The 20,899-nt window shown below is 45.7% G+C and overlaps 1 protein-coding gene across 2 annotated transcripts in view; it reads right to left on the bottom strand.

Annotated features, from left to right (window-relative positions):
* Positions 1–20,899, bottom strand: part of gry (trafficking protein particle complex subunit 11 gry) — a 171,317-nt gene that overhangs the window by 29,010 nt on the left and 121,408 nt on the right. For both annotated transcript variants that reach the window (XR_012826873.1, XM_075686742.1), the window contains exons 20-25: positions 20,182–20,390; positions 17,078–17,253; positions 12,392–12,486; positions 3,843–3,902; positions 1,813–1,938; positions 583–690 (exon numbers count right to left, since the gene is read on the bottom strand). Coding sequence is in view for 1 of the 2 variants with exons in the window: in XM_075686742.1 (XP_075542857.1) it covers positions 583–690; positions 1,813–1,938; positions 3,843–3,902; positions 12,392–12,486; positions 17,078–17,253; positions 20,182–20,390 (774 nt within the window). In the remaining variant the exon portion in view is untranslated. The remainder of the gene's footprint in view (positions 1–582; positions 691–1,812; positions 1,939–3,842; positions 3,903–12,391; positions 12,487–17,077; positions 17,254–20,181; positions 20,391–20,899) is intronic.

Genomic DNA, 20,899 nt, shown 5'->3' with positions numbered 1-20,899 from the left:
TGTGCCTGTCAAGGCATCAAACCACAGCCGGGTCATTCACCGAAGGTACCGATATTTTGAACATCGAATTATTCAGACGTTCACCAGTATTCGACTTGAAATTTAATATTCGAGTATTCACACACCTCATGAATAAATGCTTCACTTTAAACAAGAAACAAAAAAAAGAGAAGTTACTACGCCACATTAAAAGCATGAGACAACATCAAAGCCAAATACACACACAAATACACAGTCGCACTTGAACAACCTCAAAAACAGGGAGCTGCCAATAAAACATTACAAATAATAATAATAATAATAATAATAATAATAATAATAATAATAATAATAATAATAAGGCTAGACCTCTCTGTATGTAAATAATTTGGCACTACATGTATGTCACTCTCTCTTAGGAATGCTACTCAAGACAACCAGACTCAGTCCTGGTTAACCTCCCTGCCTTTCATTTATCATTTGCTCTCTCTTTCTCGAGAGAGAGAAAGCAGCTTCGCTGCACTGATGGATTACTGCTTGAAGACGACGCATTAGGCCACCAAGTTGTGCAGCCATACAGACGCTTTTGCAAAGCGTGCTCACCAGCTTGACTGCACCTGAGATGAGCTCCAGGGGCAGCGGGCAGCATGACTCCATGTCCACCTGCACCACGAATTGCTCCTCCGCTCGCACCACCTCCACGGGCTCAAACTGGCACCACATGGAAACAAAGGACAAGGAAATGATTCTATATTTTCAGCCTTCTTAATGCCTAATGAAATGCCCCATGCATTGCATTAGGGATTGAGAATACTGCAAATATATGTTGCACTAGACACTGCATTATGCAATGTATAATGGCTCAGTCGCACGGTTTGCCCACTTGCATTGTGCTTAATGCATACTGAAAGTATGCAAGTCACGAGTGCGAGTCTCAACCTTTGGAGAGACATAACTTACCTAATTAACTTACCCAATTAACTCAAGCTGATATAATGGTGTCCCCCTGACACTTTGCTTTCAGAAGACATGCTCAGCCCATCTAAAAGAGGTTTGAGTGCCTATACTGAAGACAACGTGAGCTCGTCAACTGCGCTGTGCTTTTCCATAATGCTACCAGATGGTGCAAGGAAAATTTCTTGCCATCAGTGCGGAATGGCCTGATGCACTCCTTTCTATTGTTGTGTGTGCTAAACTTCACCTTGAAAACTGCCCCAAGGTTCTGTCCCGCAATAGCGCTGCCGTTGAGCCAAAGCTTTCTTTTACATTTATGTGAGATGTAATTGGTACTTGCACATTTCTTTATTGCAAAATGCAAGTTAAAAGTTACATATGTACAATGAAGCAAGTCTTCTACTTTTGCAAGGCTTTGCAATCTTTGACCCGCCCTTAAAGGATTATGGCAAAGAGGAGCCTGTCCAAGGTATCAGTAGTGCAAACCTGCAAATGAGAGTTTACGCAATACTCTGCAAACAGACCTTCCTGTTTGTGCAGGTTGTGCACGTGGGATGTGTTTTTATTAATTTCATTTTATGTGCAGCAAATCTTCGATTTTCTGATACTGTTTTCATGCGTTCAAACATTTCAAACCTATATAACTGAATCTTCAATTATGTGACTGCTAATTGAGTGGCAATTTTATATGAATGTTTCATAGCATTGCTTTACTTTGACTGTTGGCTGCATTTTTTGTTTCTCTGACATTTGGTAGTATTTACTTACGTTATGCCTCAAGTATGCTCAAGCTACATTTTTGCAGCTTTTAGTCTGCAGTCTTTCACGTTTTCCCTGTACGGTAAAAATAAAGACAATTTTCAACTGCCTTCGGCCCACCTTGAGGTTGAGCAGCCTGGCAGAGAAGCTCAATGGCTCGATGCACTCCAGGTCGAGGAAGATCTCGCGGCAGCAGCTGCAGCACAGCACACGACTGTCCACCTCCACCTCGGTCTTGTACTCGACCTGCGCTGACAAGGCAGCCATTTGTGGCACTTGCCTGCCTGCTTAGGACAGTGCGTGCAGATCTGGCCCTTCCAGCTTCCTGCTGGCAGCCCTGCTCTTCGAGGCTTCTTTGTGTGAAAGCAGTATGCCCCTCTGTGCCCAAATGTTATCCCGTGAGCCAGGATAATGAGCGTGCTAGCTCAGGACCCCCAAACAATGGTCCACACTGTACAAGCAATAAAAAATTATCATCACTGCTCAAAGCATCACCAAGGGCTGTAGAGGGCACAATTACTGTAAAGGGGCGACCAATAGAGTGGTAAGTTCATGCATTTTGCTGTGAAGACATTCAAATGGTCCAAACATATTGAAGCAACCTGTTCTAAAGCTCTAGCACGTCTAGGTTACCTAAGCGTTCTCTGCGCTCAGCCCCTAAAGAAACGAAATTGCTCACTTACAAAACCCTAGTGCGGCCCCCCATTTTGGATTATGGGTGTGCCATTTGGAAACCATATCTAAAATCCGACATAAAAAAACTCGAATACGTTCGAAGAAAAGCTATTCGATTTATATACCGGCGTTACGACAAGGACTTCTACATCTCTTCTAACCTTCCCTCCATGAACTTCTCTTTGATAGTGGAGCGGCATCTCTGAATGTTGCTCATCTTTGGAATACACTGAGTTTGCTAAAGTGTCTAACACACCGAATTTTCACCCTCTAAATATAACACCCCTGTGTGCCCGGACTGATAAATTCAAATATAGCTCTTTTTCCCCGATCTATTGAAATGTGGAACCAGCTTCCCCCTAACATACGAAAATTGACACTTGATAATTTTGTTAAGGAGATTCCTAGGGGATACCCATGATTCCTAGGACCGTGTATTATATACTATGTTTATATACATATATGTATGCATTGAGGCAACTTATTAAACATATTTCTTGCACTAGTGCTTTGCTGTGTGCCTTGTACCTTTGATTTGTGTTCCCCTTTTGCTGTGTGCGTGGCACCTTTGGTTTTGTACCCCCCTCCTGCGATAAACCTTTTGGAGTTGCAGTATGCATAAATAAATAAAATAAAATAAACTTAATCAGGACATTAATGCATATCAAAATATAGATTTATCAAATTATCTTGGAAATCACTTGAAATCCACATACCTGAGTTCAATAAAATGCAAAGTTCTATCAAGTGCAGTCTTTAAAAACTGTACACCCTTTTGGGAGAAAACTTGCGAGTCAAGAGTAATCCATCAAATTTACATGCAACTCTGTGCACCCCATGCTTTCCTGCCAGGGACACCGTGCATGTCTCAGCATGTCATTGCCTTCCTGACAGTAAATTCCCCGGCGTAGATCACTAAATAGCGGGAATGCACAGGACTGATTACAATTACTGCTGCTGGGCAAATTTAAATCCTAAAAGCTGCAAACATTTTCTTTACAGTGAACTCCACCAAACATTTTCTTTCTCTGTAGGGATCATTCGCATATCTTAAGATTCACTAATGGCAGTGCAAAACTTTACTGCTCTTGCAGCAACATTCTTATCCAAAGTCCTCAAATGATCTTAAGCCAGGCGGTAAGCTTTTTTGAGGGAGCTCACCTTATGAAAAGCTTTTAACTCTTCCAGGTTCACTGACGTACCAGTATGTTTCCACATTTCTGTCCCACAATATTCCGCTTGACATTCCTTTTGTCAGATAAAAATGTGAGGACCATATCAAGAAAGCATTTGCTATTATTTCTGTTGTTTTTCATTGTTTTGTTTTTTCATTTCTGCACAACCAGAAGTAAGTCATGTTCATTTTATAATATTTCAGAAAAACCCTCCGCAGGGGGTTGCGTCACCTCCGAAAAACGCAGACACTGAAAGGGTTAACACCGTAACTTGTTGTGAGGCTACTGCGACCATCTCACCTTGACAAAAATCCTCCGTGTGCCAACTTCCGAGTTCCTCAGCAGGACAGTCTGCTTTTTCTGTTGGGGCAAAAAGAGCACGAGTGCATTAGGACACGGAGCAAACAGCTAGAGCACAGGCTCACGTACCACTATGTTGCAGTACAGTGGCTATCACATTCCCAAACTGCATTGACTATGACAACATGAAACCAACTGTCACATACTGTCTATTTGCTCTCGCACGATAACGTTGCCATTCTAGTACGAGTGACGCATACTTTTGATCTTTGTGTTTGCCATGATGCATGTGGCACATTGTGGTGCTACTAAAACCAATGATCTCCCTGCCAGCGTGTACTGTCAAGAGCCAGCATGACTGCAGTGCAGTGACTCACTGGCATTACCATCATCAGCCTATTTTACGTCCACTGAAACACAAAAGGGCTTTCTCTGTAATCGCCAATTGACCTTGTCCTGCGTTACCTTGTCTCATCATCCCCTCCGAATCCTTTGTCCTCCTCAATCGCACTACCCGTCCCTCTGCCGCAATAATAGACCACTGGTTCTCTCTTCTCGTGTTACAATGGCATCAAAACCTGCAATGACGTATGACATCAAAACAGCTGTAATGCTTATGCAAAAGTTTTGCGACTTTCTCATGATGCTGCGTTCATTTGGTGATGCTGTTCGGATGTCGGCATTCCTCTTCATTAATTCAGTTCCCGTGGCCAAGCACCTGCTCCCCGATGACCTCCCAATAACTCAGCAACTCAGAAGACTGATGCAAGATGTTTCCAACAGCTCTTCTGTTATATGGACTGTGGTTGCGGTATACGTCATCGAGTGCTAGCTGTCAATAAATGCAATGAAAGATGGCAGGTGACTTGGTGATGGCTCCTGGGCAAACCATTTTATAAGTCGCTGTTGCAGTAACTGCATGAAACTAGCCTCCATGCTTACAATAATTTCATTCCACATTATGACGCATGCCAAACACAGGCAAATAAATAAATGGAATGTGAACATGCACTCGCAAAGGAAGTTTTCGCATGCGTGACTTGATTTAATGCAAGGAGCAAGCTTTTGGCAATGAGGCCAGGCTGCCATACAAGGCCTGACAAATGGGTAATGTCGCACAGAACTTAGTACTTTTTCTAAAGAAAAATCAAGAGATATAAGAAAAAAGAAATTAAATTATGGGGTTTTACGTGCCAAAACCACATTCTGATTATGAGGCACGCTGTAGTGGAGGACTCTGGAAATTTCGACCGCCTGGGGTTCTTTAACGTGCACCTAAATCTAAGTACACAGGTGTTTTCGCATTTTGCCCCCATTGAAATGCGGCCGCCGTGGCCGGGATTTGATCCCACGACCTCGTGCTCAGCAGCGCAACACCATAGCCACTGAGCAACCACGGCGGGTAAGAGATATAAGAGGTTCATCATTTAGTGAGGTGAGATGCATAATAAGGCAGATACTGACGCCTAGGAAAACACAATAGATACAAACTTCTTTCATTAAATTATGTTGCTAGTGTAGTTATTACACAGCAGGGATTAATTTACAATAAAGGTTTGTTAATTGACACCTCATTAATTCAAAACTATGAATAATTCAAACTGGCACAGCCTGGCCAAGCTTCATAGTACTCCTTGTACTAAAAAAATTCCACCGACGATTACGATACTCCCAAATGCGAAATTTGAGCACAGCTCTATACGTGTTTTCGTTCTGTAATATATTGACTGGCGCAGACAATCTGTCCCATGTGGCACATTGCAAACGGAGCAAAGTGTGGCGCAACTGCCTGGATAATGGGAAGATAGCGAGAGGCAGCGTGTCGGTGACGCGTGGGCACGATTCACAGCAGCCGCCGCAGATGGACCTCCGCTCATGCAGCGCTTTGTTTCCATATAGGGCATTGGTAGCGCCATCAGTGAACAGACGACAAATGCTACTCTGGTGCCATCTCGTAGCCATCGTCGCCGCAAAGCCTGTCTTGCGCAGTACTACACTTTTCTTCTCATGCCTTTGCCATACCCTCCTCCTCCACTTTCCTCCTCACACTCTATTCGGCATCACTATCGTTAATCCCCAAACTGCGATCCGCATTTGCTCTTTCATCCTTCGTTGTGCCGAGGACGCTGACGTTCGCTGCGCGAACAAGCACCTAGGAGCTGCCCTCTAAATGTTTGTTAATTTGCATGCAAATCAGGTCTGCCACGGAGAATTCAAACTGCCGGCTGCCATTGCCTGCTCTTGGCTCGCACTGGTGATCCCTTTCCCAGCTCAGCAGCAGGTGGCGTGATGTGCTTATCACCATCGTGGTTGGTATACGCCCCAGCAACAGCTCCCTCAGATCTCAAAGGCTACTATTTTTGTAGACTGCAGACATCAGAAAAAATTTAGGGAGCCGGAATCATGTCATGGCTGCCATGCACTTATGTTTATTTTTGCAAATGGCTAGATGCATTAACGTCAACAGTGGAGCATGCAGCTGATGTGGCCGGTTGGGCAACCAGACAATTTGCCATTCACAAACCCCGGGCAAAGCAGATAGGCTGCACTATTTCTTAGCATCTTTACAGTGTCAGAGCCCCATTGCACGTGTTGTGGGATGTTTCTGTCGCAGCAACCAGACCTATACTGTGTGCATGCCACTGTTTGTCGCGTGGCAAATAGCGGAGGCTAGTGGACCTGACAAGAACAACCACGTTCCTGTTCATGTACAGATCTTGTTCATGTACACATATTGACAAAGTGAAACAATGCGCAAGCATGTCGCCAGAAATACCATTAATGGACAGACCAGGTCTGTACAACAGCTTGAACTAGGCCACGCAGACGACATCAACAGCTGCACCATGGTCTGCCGTGCCTTCATAGAGGATAACACCATCGCCCAACCAGTCAGTGATGACCACGCAGTGGAAGATGACAAGAATGATGCAGATGAGGCATATGAAGCACAGGAGCGGCCTTTGTTGTCACACGTGATGCAAGAACTAAATCACCCACGGCTGTTCTTCAGTTTTGAAGAGGATGAGAAAGCTCCTTGCTGACACCTTCAAGCTCTCGAAGATAAGCTTACAGTGATCATTTTCAGAGCAAAAAGTCTAAAAACGATCACGGATTTCTTTAGTGAATTAAAGATGATGGTTCCAGAGGTGCTCCCACTCCTTTCATCATCATATGAAGCCTTCAGCTTATCGCTTTCATTAGTTGGAATTTAGTTTAATTCAAATTCAGTGAGTGTCCTCGTGAAATTCAAATGAATGAGCTTTTTTACTTTAAATATTACCCCCTCCCAAAGACTCCAACTAAACCATGGCCTCAATTTAGTTTAATTCAAATTCAGTGAGCGTCCTCATGAAATTCAAATGAATGAGCTTTTACTTTAAATATTACCCCCTCCCAAATGACTCCAACAACTAAACCATGGCCCTCAGTCCCCAGCAGCTGCGGAGCACCTGACCAAGGTGGTGGTCAGACCTGTAACGCAGGAGAGGGTGGTAAGAATCTCTGGGTCTCGACAGGCCGCCAATGAAAACTGACCCTGTCAACCTTTAACGCCCGAACTCTGTCAAGTGAGGCTAGCTTAGCAGGACTGTTTGAGGAACTATCAGACATTATTTGGGATATCGTTGGCCTTAGTGAGATTAGAAATGGTGAGGCTTATACTTGCTGAATAACAGCCATGTCCTCTGCTATAGAGGTCTCCCTGATAAGAAGCAATACGAAGCAATAGGATTCTTAATCCATAAGGACATAGCGGGCAACATTGACGAATTCTACAGCACTAATGAGAGGGTAGCAGTAGTCGTAATCAAACTTAATAAGAGGCATAGATTAAAGGTAGTACAAGCCTACACTCCAACATCCAGTCACAATGATGAGGAAGTAGATCAGTTTTATGAAGATGTTGAATTAGCGATGAGAAAAGTGGAAACTCGGTATACAGTAGTAATGGATGACTTCAATGCAAAAGTGGGGGAAAAGCAGGCGGGTGAACAGGCAACTGGCAACTACGGCGTTGATTCCAGAAATGCTAGAAGAGAGGTGCTGGTAGAATTCACAGAAATGAAGAAGCTGAGAATGATGGATACCTTTTTGAGAAAGCGTAGCAACCGAAAGTGGACCTGGAAAAGCCCTAATGGTGAAACAAGAAATGAAATTGATTTCATGCTTTCTGCTGATCTGAGCATAGTGCAGGATGTAGAAGTGATAGGTAGGGTAAAGTGCAGTGATCACAGATTAGTGAGGGATAGGATTCACCGCAATTTGAAGAGAGAAAGAGTAAAATTGGTCATAAAGAAATAGGTCAACCTAGAGGCAGTAAGGGTAAAAGCAGACAAATTCAGGCTGGTACTTAACAAGTATGCAGCCTTAGAACAGAGAGATGAAAATGACATAGAGGTAATGAATGAAACCGTTACTAGACTGGCTTCAGAGGTAGCAACTGGAGTGGGAGGCAAGGCACCAAGGCAACCTGCAGGCAAGCTCTCCCAAGTAACAAAGGACATAATAAAGAAATGACAAAGAATGAAAGTGTCCAACTCAAGAGATAAGATAGAATATATGGAACTGTTAAAACTGTTAAAAAAAAACACCCTCGAGGATTTGAACTTCTGACTAAGACAACCGAGCATACAAGCTAGCTCAGTCAGATAACCCTGCAGGCTGTGAGGCTGTCTTATGACGGAGAGTTTCAGTCAATTTCGTAAATCTTACGTGCCTAAAAACTTCCTTGATTTATCCGCGATAGATGTGTTTTGCTGATCACGATATGTAACTCAATATAGAATGATTTCTAAACAGTTCTGACCTCGTAGTTCCGGAATCTTACATACGCAGGCGGCCGTAAACTCAGCTAGGTAAACCAGGTGCTTCGACAACCTGTGACAGCACTTAAAACGAGAAGGGGGCAAAAAAAATTGGAGGACGCTTAAGCTTCGCCTTCAAGAGTGGAACGCGACAGCGTTCCCATCGACCCGCCAAGGGGTGTAAGACAATGCGCTACGGCGCAGGGATCACTTACGAGGCGCCCCGCATCGGACTATGCGGCCACCTGTCACACGGAGAGCGTCGAGCAACGCAGCGTTCGGCGCGGCAACGAAACGTGCGCCTTAGCAAACGGAACGAACCAAAGAACTCGATGTCTCGGAGGGGGAAACGATCTATGCCAGCCAAACGTCGTGATCGGCACGGGCAGAGAGATAGATAGATAGTGATCTAAAGAAAGGAACGGCGCTTGATTCTGCAACCCGCGTGGGAGCACGGCGAAGCGTCGTCAGGGGAGAGGGAGTCGGAGCCGCGACGCGCCTGGCACCGGTCCGCGCACAGCCCCAATGCGCGCATGGCGCGCCACCTGTCGGGGCAGCGCCGTACATTGAGAGGAGGGGGTCTTCTGTGTTTGCCGCAAGATGGCTCTGCGTGTGCGGTAAGTGCAGAAGAAATGTAGCGGAAACTTACTTCGCTACTCGTGTAAATGCGACTTCTGTAAGTTACATGCTCATAATTACCGATATACACCGCAGTATAACTTTCTACGGCACGTTTTTAAGGCAACACCGCGTTCACTAGAAGCGCGTTTGTACCGCTTTCAAGCGTCGAACTCGTGGCTGAGTGGTAGCGTCTCCGTCTCACACTCCGGAGACCCTGGTTCGATTCCCACCCAGCCCATCTTGGAAGTTGCTTTTTATTTATGAAGTGCCTGCCGTGATTTATCGCTCACGGCCAACGCCGCGGACGCCGACACCGACGCCGACGACACCGGCTTTTCTGCGACACGAGCTCCTTAACGCTATCGCGTTAATAATGGTGGAACTGGTCGCTTCCCTCACCTGCAAAAGGATGAGATACAGGGTACTTTCATATTGTGCTGCAGCGAAGGACGAGCCGTCGAGAATGGATACGTAAGCTGCACTGCCATATACATATACGTATATGTACGCGGAAACTTTCGCTCACGAACAAATCAGAAGACTGAAAGCGGATTTTCTGCGACACGGAGCCCATAACGCTACTCACATTTAAAATAATAATAAAAATAATAACTTGCAAGATGCACTCGCATCTACCACAAAAGAGGGGCATCTAAGTAGGCACGCCTCGGCAGCGCGCTTCAGAAGTTACTGCAGCCCATTTTAAAAATTTTGCTTGCCTAAAAACTTCCCTGATATATCTGCGATAGATGTGTATTGCTGATCACGATCGGTAACTCAGTATAGAATGATTTCTAAACGGTTCTGACCACATAGTTCCGTAATCTCACAGAATCTCAGGGCACAATATTTTCGTAAACAAAATTTTTATGAGCTATAAATCCTATCAGAAAGAAATCTTCAATCAACACCGCTCTTAGGCACAGCAGACCAATATTTATTGCACCCTACTTGAAGCCATAGAAGGGCTCGTCCTCCAATGCACTATCAAAAACTTCTGCCACTTCAGCCTGCGGTATTGCTGGATAATTGTCGCCGGCCTTTCGATAACTGGATAACTTCTATGTGACGTTGTAGGCAAATCGTTAGCATTGTCTCTGCGGTTTGGCGTGCTTGAGACAAACATGTGAAAAGTTCCAACATGCCTGAAACATCTTGACTATGCGTTTGCAAGAAGCGGAATGAAGAAAGAAAGCCGGAAGTACTGAGACTTTTCATGAGGGCAAGTGACGATGATGAAAACCAAGTGGCGCTTTTTATTGCGAGAGCAATTATATGGATATTGCAGGGAAATTTCCACTGCTGTAGCTGTCGGCGTCAGTGTGATGTTCCGTATAAAGTCCAAGTGCAATAACCCCGTGGCAGCGCACTGCATGCTGTAGGTGCGAGTGTAAGTGGGCGAGGAAAAAAGGTGGAGAGAGGAAGCACGCTGTCTTCCACAGCGTGCAAGGCACTGGAGGACAAGGGGGTGGAGGGAGGGCTATTCTACACTGGTGACGACTGCGTATGGTGCGGCTGAGCACAGGCCTTGAAAGCAGTCTGCAATGAGTGCAGTGTAGGTGCGTTGCGTTCTCACTGCTTAGCAATTCGCTCGTTGCTGCTGCCGCTTTTGCTCATGCTAGCACTTTGACAGCGGGTGTCCACGCTCACTGAGTGAGATGTGTTTGTGTTTGCCTGCGCACACGTGACACCAGGCTTGTTGACTTAGTTCGTAAGGAAATGTCTACGAGTTTACGCAGCTGATAAAACTACTATCCTTACTTTGTATAACTGTCTACTAATTTGTTAACACAATCTATACTTCACCTTTCAGGTGAAACTGCGACCTTTGTAATGGGCGTACCTCGGGCACCGCAATGCAACAATGAAATATTGTGGCACCATCTTATAGCGCAAGTTTCGTGAGCCTTTTCTTTAATAAAAGCTCAAGTATAACAGCAAAGCATAGCGTGACCTCAAATCTCGGAGGCAACTATATCACGTAGCAGTAGCAGCCTTCACTGCTGCTACTCTACGAATGTCGCTGTGCTACGAGCCTTAAGAGCTCACATCTGTACCAATGGTCACTCCACTGTTGACAGAAGATTTGTTCTTTTTTTTTTCGAGAATGCTGCAGTGCACAGTTTCTTGTACTTGGCAAAAAAAGAAAGAAAGCACATATAGGTCATGCGAGCATGCGCGGTATTATGCACATATAAGTCGCGCCGTTGTATAATATGCACCATCAAATATTTAGTAAAACAATGTGACCTGTACACCAGAACATAGAGTAACAACTTAAGATTGCAAATGGACACAACTACATATCCAGTCACAAAAAAAAAAAACAATGTACAGTTGACTCTCTTTAAGTGAAACCTCAAGGGACCAGGGAAATTGGTTCCGTTTATCAGGAGTTCCATTTACTGAGAGACAAAGCTGAGCACAATTGCATGAATACAAAATCAACCAACCATGAAGATGGCATTCCATTTAAGAGGCAGTTTCGTTTAAGCAGTTTCCATTTATTGATGTTCCATTATATGTACGAAACTAAGCACACAAGCCAAACGAAATATAGTGACACATTACCTAACTTGGTTATGCATCATTTGCTTATAAAAGTAACATTGGTGTGTCTAAATTTATCGACTGCAGGATCAAAGAAAACATCAAGTTTCTGAGCAGTTTGTGATCATAGACAGTAAAGCAGTACGAGCCCATATTGTTCACATAAGCTCGTACAGGTTGGAAATCTGTATACCAAGTTGTATGCTCAGAGTGCGAAAGCACTCAGCTTATCAAATTCCGCATTCTGCAAACTTTTTACATCGGTTGTACAAAGAAAAGTGTGCCGACTTAGGCTCATCTTATTTGGCTTCTGTATACCTTAGGGCCTTGTGTAATGGTTAGACCATTACATCTATAGAAGAGGTACAAAACCCAGAAGACAGTTGCAGTCCTGATGACAACCGCCACTGCTCTATCAACAGCAGACAGCAATTGGGCCAGCCTACTGAATGCTTGGCTCCAGACCAAGATGTGATTAAATGCAACAGCCTGCTATCTCAAGCATGCTGCACGCTTGCCCCCAGCACCATTGCGGTGCCCTCCCCTGGGTGGGTAGCAGGCTGTATAACTCACCCGACCTCCTGCAGGAATGTTGTCAATGTGAAAACCTCGAATCTTGCTGGCTGGCTGCTTGGGTACCACGGGTGTTGGCTCACACGTGAAGTGGGCTGCAGCACAGGAAGGATTTTGTTTCTCGGATGGCGACAACAGCAACTTGAGCAGACAAAGTTTAATAGCTTATGCCACCTTAAGAATGGTAGCCAATACACATCCATGACACTACAGGACAACTAAAATGTCTTTTTCGAACACCCATAATATATATATATATATATATATATATATATATATATATATATATATATATATATATATATATATATATATATATATATATACATATATATATATATATATGTCTTAAATATTGAAGGGACACTAAGAACAATTTCGTGTGTCCTCGAAAAATTTCACTCTCAAACCTCTATACCAGATTTTATGGGTTTTGGCTTCCTCTGCACTTTTAAGCATACAATTTTCAGTCCATTATTTCAGGCACATCAATTCAGTATTGTTTGCTGCACAAGTTGTAGATAATTACTTCTAATGCTAAGCAAAACTCATAGGCCACTCACTACTCTTGGCACACCGTAAGTACTGCAAGGTCCAAGCAAGCAAGACTATCTTGTACCTAAGCAATTAACATGCAATTTTTGCAGCTTTTGAAATGCCACAAATGATATTCTGACAAACTTTACATGTTAAAGGGGCAATGACCCGATTGTCTGACTATTCTCGGTCTATCATGTGGGGATGTGCGACTCTCATGTGTCCCCTGGTATGTTGTTTTCCTGCATAGCTCCCGTCTCCTGTAATCCAGCTTCGCCGCGTGGCCTGGCGCCGCGGCAGTCGGTATGGTTGAAGCGCAGTACGAGAGATGGCGCGAGTGTTGCGCTGCTAACGCCACCTAACAGTGGGGTTACTTGGGCGCGGAAAGGAGAAGGCTCTTCCTCTCTGGCTTGGGTTCACCAAGCAGCGCGGACGTTCCGCGCATGCGACGATCCACGCTTCTGCGAGACCGTCTCGCGAGGCCTCACTCGAGTGCGCCACCGTTCGCGTGACCGTACGTGCGAACGATCAGGCGTTGGTGTCCAGCACGGGGCGAAAATATTCGCTCGTTATCCGGTCGCGGTGAGTCGGACTTTCTAGGCTTGTCGCGCGCCCATCGGCATGTTTGCGGATAGCGACTTGGCTAGCAGGCATTAGTCTATGAAAGGTGCAATAAATGCCCTTGTGATTGTTTGCCCTACTGCGTTGTTGTTCCTTTGTTCCAAGAGCACGGGTGAGAATCCCACATCTGGCTGCCCAGCGTGAACCTCTTGGGGCATCGGACGATAATTTTAACAGTTTGGCTTCGTTCGAGACCTTTGTTTGAACCGAAGCGTAGGGCTAGCATGGATTTTGATCGCCAGCGTTGGCGGCGTACTTTCTTGAGCGAGGCGACGGTGGCTGTGGTGTGCTTGAACTTTTCAACATGCTAAGCCTTTTCGCAAGTTTTTTTTAAAATGACATTCACCAGTACGAGAGCCACGTGGTCTGCATCCTGGGAGAGCGAGGCTTCGCGCCCGCGGAGCATTGGCAAGCCTGAAGCAAGTGAGTATGGAAGCCTCGTGGGTGGTTCGAATTTCTATCTCTTTGACTCTAATGAAGTCGCGGCTCTGGGAGCCGGGTGGCCGCGGGCCACGGGTGCCGCTACGGGCTGGCTGGTATTGCGGCCTAGCACTGGGCGCTCTGACATCGTCTGGGACGATGGGCGCCGTCAACTCGGATGCTGTGTGCACCGAGCGGGGTAGGACCACCTAACAGAGCTGACGTCTCCTCGCGGCTGCCTGTCTTGCGCCTATTTTGGGTGTTGTTTTTTGGATGCCGGTGACGTCAGGGTAGCGATGCTTTAAGCCGAAGGATTTATGAAGCTGCCTGTCGCACGAGGGACACAATCTGGTGGACCGTGGCGTTGAGGTGTTGCGCTTTGCTTCCCTCATTCTAGTTAGCCTCGCACGAATTGAAATTACTCGTTCGGCTCAAGGAAGCGAGCTTCGTTCACGTGAACTTAGCATCTGAGTAGCCACCCGATCGTCTGCTAGCCGAGTTGAACATTGTACCATGTGGGCGATGCGCACGCAGAATTCCTCTCCCTTGCACTACTTTAATGTTTGCCGAGTGCGTTGAGTGTACGCAGCGTGAGTGAAGTCACCCTTGGTTTGCTGTCACCTGCACATCGTCTGTGCTGCTGCCCTGGACTACGATTGCGCCACCCGGGCGATGGTACATGCTGTGGCCCGTTCGGCGCAGTGACTTCAGCAGCCACCTGTATCCAGCTCACTACCCTCGGCAGCAGAGAAAAGAGCCGGCGGTTACGGACAGCTACTGCGGCTCTCACCAGCAGGACGCATCGGCGCAAGCGAAGCTTGCTCGTACCGACTACTGTGTCGCCGTTTCCAGAGTCCTGGCCTGCAATCGTGTTGTCGAGTCTGCAGAGCTACTGCTGAGATTAGCGGACGCCAGCGGTGTACCCCAAGGACAATGTTGTCTCGCGTGTTATGGACAGCGTGGGGACATTTCCTCGGCGCGGCCACTGTTGCCTGTACTACCTTGTTTGCAAAGCATGCGCTGATATTAGACCATGTGACATGTTTCGCCGGAATATGTAGTGATTTAAGGTTGGGGGGATGTGGGGATGCGAGACTCTCACGCGTCCCCTGATATGTTGTTTTCTCGCATAGCTCCCGTCTCCTGTAATCCGGCTTCGCCGCGTGGCCTGGTGCCCGTGGCAGTCGGTATGGTTGAAACGCAGCACGAGAGATGGCCCGAGTGTTGTGCTGCTAACGCCACCTGACGGCGGATTTACTTGGGCGCAGAAAGGAGAAGGCTCGGGATCGCCAAGTGGCGCGGACGTTCCGTGAGTGCGCCGATGCACGCTTCTGCGAGACCGTCTCGCGAGGCCTTGTTCGAGCACCCCACCGATCGCGTGACCGTATGCGCGAACGACCAGGCGTTGGTGTCCAGCATGTGGCGAACATATTCGCCCATTATCCGGTCGCGGTGAGTCGGACTTCCTAGGTTTGTCGCGTGCCCATCGGCATATTTGTGGATAGCAACTCGGCTAGCAGGCATTAGTCTATGAAAGGTACAATAAATGCCCTTGCGATTGTTTGCACTACTGTGTTGTTCCTTTGTCCCAAGAGCATGGGTGAGAACCCCACTTTCATCGTAACTGAGAGTAGACGGCCCAATATGGTTATAAACTAGGGGTGTGCGAATGTTCAGAAATTTCGAATATGTATGAATGGAGTAGTCTTGGCTATTCCAGTCATATTCAATTTAAAATTTTGATGTTTGGAGTTGTCAAATATTCATTCAGTTTGAATAATATAAGAGACAACAACAGCTGTTACAGTCTACAGGAACAAAAATCAATAGGCATGGAGACAGTTCCAAATGATTCTGCTGCACGAGAGCTACAGTTGTTGCATAAGCAAACCAATTCATTAGCGAATGCCTGGAAATAATTTCTGCACATTAATTTGTAGTCATTAAATAAACATACCTGACCCTAAGCTGCCTACGAATTTGTTGTTACGATTTTGGCCAATTTAACAAATTTTAATACCTTTCAAACCGTGTGCATTACTGCGATATGACAGTTAGCTATTTCAACGAGCACCACACTCTGCTATGTGCATGTGATGATATGCTGTTCCTTTGATTCATTACTGCCATTGTCCTGATGTACCAGATGAACCACTCTTCCTTTATTTCTCATTCACAAGCTTCTCAGTTGAAAGGACTTTCAATAGTTGGCATTAGTGGTATCAAATAATGTAAATGAGCCTTTTGTTGCAGGCAGAGGGCACACAACCACTATATTTCCCTTTGTTTAGATACTCCAAATATTCAATATTCGATTTGATACTTGACACCTGTTCTTTTCGAATATTCATATTCGATACGATTTGAAAACTTCACTATTTCCACATCTCCATTACACACACAAAAACTGTGCTCTCAGCACACATCCTACTCAAAATATCAATTTAAAATCGCTGCCTCTATACTCTTCTGAGTGACAGCCTGCCATCTTTTGCATAAGCTGGGTGACATCGAGAAGCGAGGGGCCACTACTGTGTTGTCTGCTAAAAAACAATCCGAAACCATACTGGACAGAGCTGCATGCTCTAGCGCCCAACAGCACAGCAGGAGCATCACCGTTCAACTGCGCCCGCAATTAGTTTCCTTATGCAGTAAAAAGCAGAGCAGAGTGCCAAGACGCACATTTAAAGAATGAAACGATGCACGGTGGCTTTAATGTATTTCCAGCTCCTGTCAATGGCTTCCAGTGCTTGCAGTACATAAAAGCATGGCCGTTAAGATCATATTCCCTTACTATTGAGTGAACAGTTTGCAGGCATGCAATTTAATTTAGACAGAACTCAGTGTTGCGAGACTGCTGTAGGTTAAACTGTGATATAAAAGAATCCAAAATGTAAATTTACTACAACACGGAATGTACTCAAATTTCACCAGCTTCCAGTGGGATTTGTAAGGCTTAACATGCAACACATAATACAAGCTTGAAAGTTTAATGTCACAGCCCTATTAACGCAAAACTTCACATCACTCGACATCACATCCGACATGTGACACGGCGCAATGATGTGAGCCAAATGTCATGCTCTGCCGAGCCAGGCTGCTACTCACTGGTGGTGTAGTACTTGGGGTCCAGGTCTTCAACCAATCCAATGCTGAGGCAGACATCAGTGAGTGGTGCAATCTCCTCGCTCACAATCGTGATCGCCAGTTGGTAGAACTCATGCAGCAGCACAGGTGGCTTGTGGTCCAACACCAGTGACACCTGGGGGCGCCTTGGGTGAATCCTGTGGCCCAAACCAGAGTGTTCTGTCTCAAACATAGTTGCTGTTTTGTTATTTGTAAAAGTGCGTTGTCGTTTTTGCCGCTAGCCCTCCTACTGCCGAAGCCCAGTCGTGCAAAGTGATCACTAAAGAGTTGGCCGCCAAGCTTAGGATTTTAAGCGCAAAGGTGGCTTAGTGAGAACCCTGCCCGAAAGCAAAACATGGTGGTAAAGGAACCACACTACGATATGCTGCTCCGTCACAAATTTTGAATGCAAACAGGCCAAAAGAAGTAGCGTCATTTATATCCATGTCCCTTATTTACACAACATTTCAGCATGCTCGTGTGGGTTTGTCACTTGAATGACTGGGCATAACACAGTGGCCAGACTAAGCGCAGCGAACCCTCTATTGCTCTGGGCAAAAGGTCTATGCCGCTAGAGCTGGAATGTGCCATAGGTGACTATGTGAAGGTAACATAATGCCACGAGTCTACCAATTGTACAGACAACTGGGAGTGGAGCTCAAGTACTGAGTGATGTACTTAACTCACTTAACTCACAAACTTAAAGCACTTAACATTAGAAAATAATGTGGCAATAATAATAATACTGCCCTGTAATGCACAAGACACAGCGTCCAAGTTGTTCTGCTGATAAAAGTAATGTACCAAGCCTAACACAACTGTACCAAATTATAATTTCTTATGTGATTTCTTAGTTACATTCTGTGTACAAGTTGTATCGCGTTGTCCGTCTTTGTTGTCAGCTTGTGGACTATTTGAATGCTTGACCCAGCCACCTCGATTATCATTCCCAGGACTCGGATGGAGTCGACCCTGGAGATGGGGCGACCGTCTCTGGTGCAGACGGTGATGTTGTGCTCAGTTGACGGTTTCCACCCCTTGGTCGAATATCAAATCTCAGAAAATGTTTCGCAACATATGATGCTTACAAACTCTGGACAAGAAAACACGGTGCTGCACATGCTTGGAAATCTCCTAGCATTGCATAACAAGAATCTTGCAAGCTATTAGTAACTTAGGTAGCACATAGAAAGCAAGATATACAGTACGGTATACTCTTATTAAAGGGAACTATAAATTAGTGTGCCAGCACTGATCACAGCTCTCAGTTCTATTTTAAGAAGTTCTGAAATTATGTATATTTATCAATGTCTGATGAGTAGAATTAGGTGCTTTTCTCGCTCTGAATTTTGAAGAAGTAGTGGTGCTATGCTGTACTAAATGCCCATGGACTCTCAGATTAATAAAAAACCTGTGTTTTATGGCAACCTTCTAGTGCATGAAAAGTTTTCCTTTCCAGTTTTCCTCGAAAATACCCAAGAGCTTCCCATTCTTGCGGAAGGTGGGTTATCATAAGGCCAATATGCACGACAGATAAAAGTGCCGACTGTGCATCATGCAACTCGATCACTGCTCCACACGTTGCCATCTTTGGCACTGTGTGGGTCAACTGCGGTCAGCGCCGATGGTAAAGAGCAGACACCATTTCATTGTCAGGTTCAGCGTGATTTGCCACCTGTGAAAGATTGTGAATATGGGAGGGTCACGGCATGTTCGTGTGACACCCCATTCATCCACCTTCCACTCAAATGCATGCACCGTGCTATGGTCGCATGACACTTTTGCACTCGCCATTTAAATCCATACGTAGTCGTGATGGTTAGCTTGAAGCTACAAAAGGAGACCAACGTGTGCCTACGAAAAGCGTTGGGAATGAGAGGTTGCCGCACAGAGTGTCACAAAGCTGACGGCAGTGGACAGCCTTGTAGCCATCCTGTACATTTGCTTTTTGTTTGCGAGGCGGTTTGTTAACTTTCCAAGTGTAACACGACTGCTGTGAACAGATCTGCATTTATTCGCCACTAAACTGTTTAAGCCACCGACACACTGCAAATTAGTGCTGATTAGGCTTAATGGTCTAGGCAGTGTGGCTGTGACAAAAATGAGCAGCTAGCCGATGTGGCAATGGGTTGCAAGCTGTCGTGGAATGCTTGACGCTATGATGTATGCGTACAGGTGGCTCATGAGTGATCGTTCCCGAGATTGCACATACAAGTTGGATTGACAACTGTTGCAGCGTCGTTCAGTTTGTTACTGCATATCCAATACGATCTACATGCTTTCAGGCATGCCTTCGCACTTTCTGAAATATGCGCTGCTTTTGATGTTGTTTCCTCTGTCCGCATTGCATTATTGCCTCAATCACTTGTTGACTTGGATGAACCTTGTACCAACAGAGGCGGCCTCAGCCGACGCAGCATTGTGCGATCCCCGCATTGGGCCAACATGGGGAAGCTCATGCGGCGGACAGCGCTCACCAAGCTGCCATCTTCCTTGGCGCACCCTTGCATGCTTTCACTTGCACCCAAAGCATAGAGCCCACGAGGAGCGTTAGGATCTTATCGCACTTAGATTTTATACATAACCTGTCTCTGCTCTGCTTTGGTGGTTGCTTTTAGTCAGGCAGCACATGGTTTGACAGGTGCGTTCACAAGCAGCCACTTGTAATTCAACCGTTTGACCACCTGCGCCCGCGGAAGTCTCCATTTATTGTCTTGGTTTCGCTTCGAGGAGGCAGTAAAATTTTGTTATAATAAAATTGTGTATAAGCACACTTCGTTATATTGAGGTTCTAAATACTAAATGTTCTATGAACAAGATGTTATAATAGTTAAATGCTTGGTTATATAGAGAATTTCGTTACTGAAGTTTATTACATCGAGGTTTAACTGTATTCGATTCACAATTATTTGAACGTTCAACATTCGATTCGACTCAATGATATCTGAGTACTTGAAGATATCATTGATATTATGATAGCACACCCTACTTTTAAAGCCAGTGCGCACACTTTGGGTTTTGAATAGATTGCCTGTCGCTTCTTCCCCCCCCCCCCCCTAGTGCAATAACACCTCATTGTGCCCCACCTGGCAGCAGCCATCTGTGGCAGCTGGTGGAAGGCCACCTCCTCGCCATGGCCAAAGGGCTTGCGAGGGATTGGGTCCCACGCCAGGCCCGGCCTTGCACTGCTGCCGCCAGAGCTGCTCGAAGTGCCCTCCCAGTTCCAGGCTAGCGTCAGACCGGTGGACGATTCGGACGAAGGAGGAGAACCCAGCCGCAGGTGCACCGAGCTCACCTGCCAACACACACACACACACGCCCACTGCTGGAACAAGCAATCACAGCAGTACTCGCTGTAGCGGCGCAATGGCTACGGCATCATGCCGAGCACAAGGCAACAGGTTTGACTGCAAATACTGGTGGCTGCATTATGATGAGGGCACAATGAAAGACTTTATCTTTGATGGGTACTGCAGATGACAGAACAAAGAAAGGTGTTTTCGTTGTGCCTGTCTTGTAAGAACTGTGCAGTGCAACTACGAATGCATGATTAAGAGCTAACTAGCATACACACAATCATTTACTATGAACTGAGAGAACCGATTATTGTGAATTTGGAGATTGGAAATGCTTCTTGAGAGAAAGAACTGTCATCTACCGCAATAGTGCAGCCCAAAGCTGTGCAGGAATCCCACACAATTTTTCGGGAAAGGAACCTTCGAAGGTGACAATAAAAAAAAAAAGACCTGGTCAGGGGATTGAACTTGGAACCTACACCTTTTCAGAGCTGTCGCTATGCTATCA

This window comes from Dermacentor variabilis, chromosome 3 (genome assembly GCF_050947875.1).
Source record: "Dermacentor variabilis isolate Ectoservices chromosome 3, ASM5094787v1, whole genome shotgun sequence".
In the NCBI taxonomy this organism is placed as follows: Eukaryota; Metazoa; Arthropoda; class Arachnida; order Ixodida; family Ixodidae; genus Dermacentor; species Dermacentor variabilis.
This window is presented reverse-complemented; position numbering and strand designations above follow the sequence as displayed.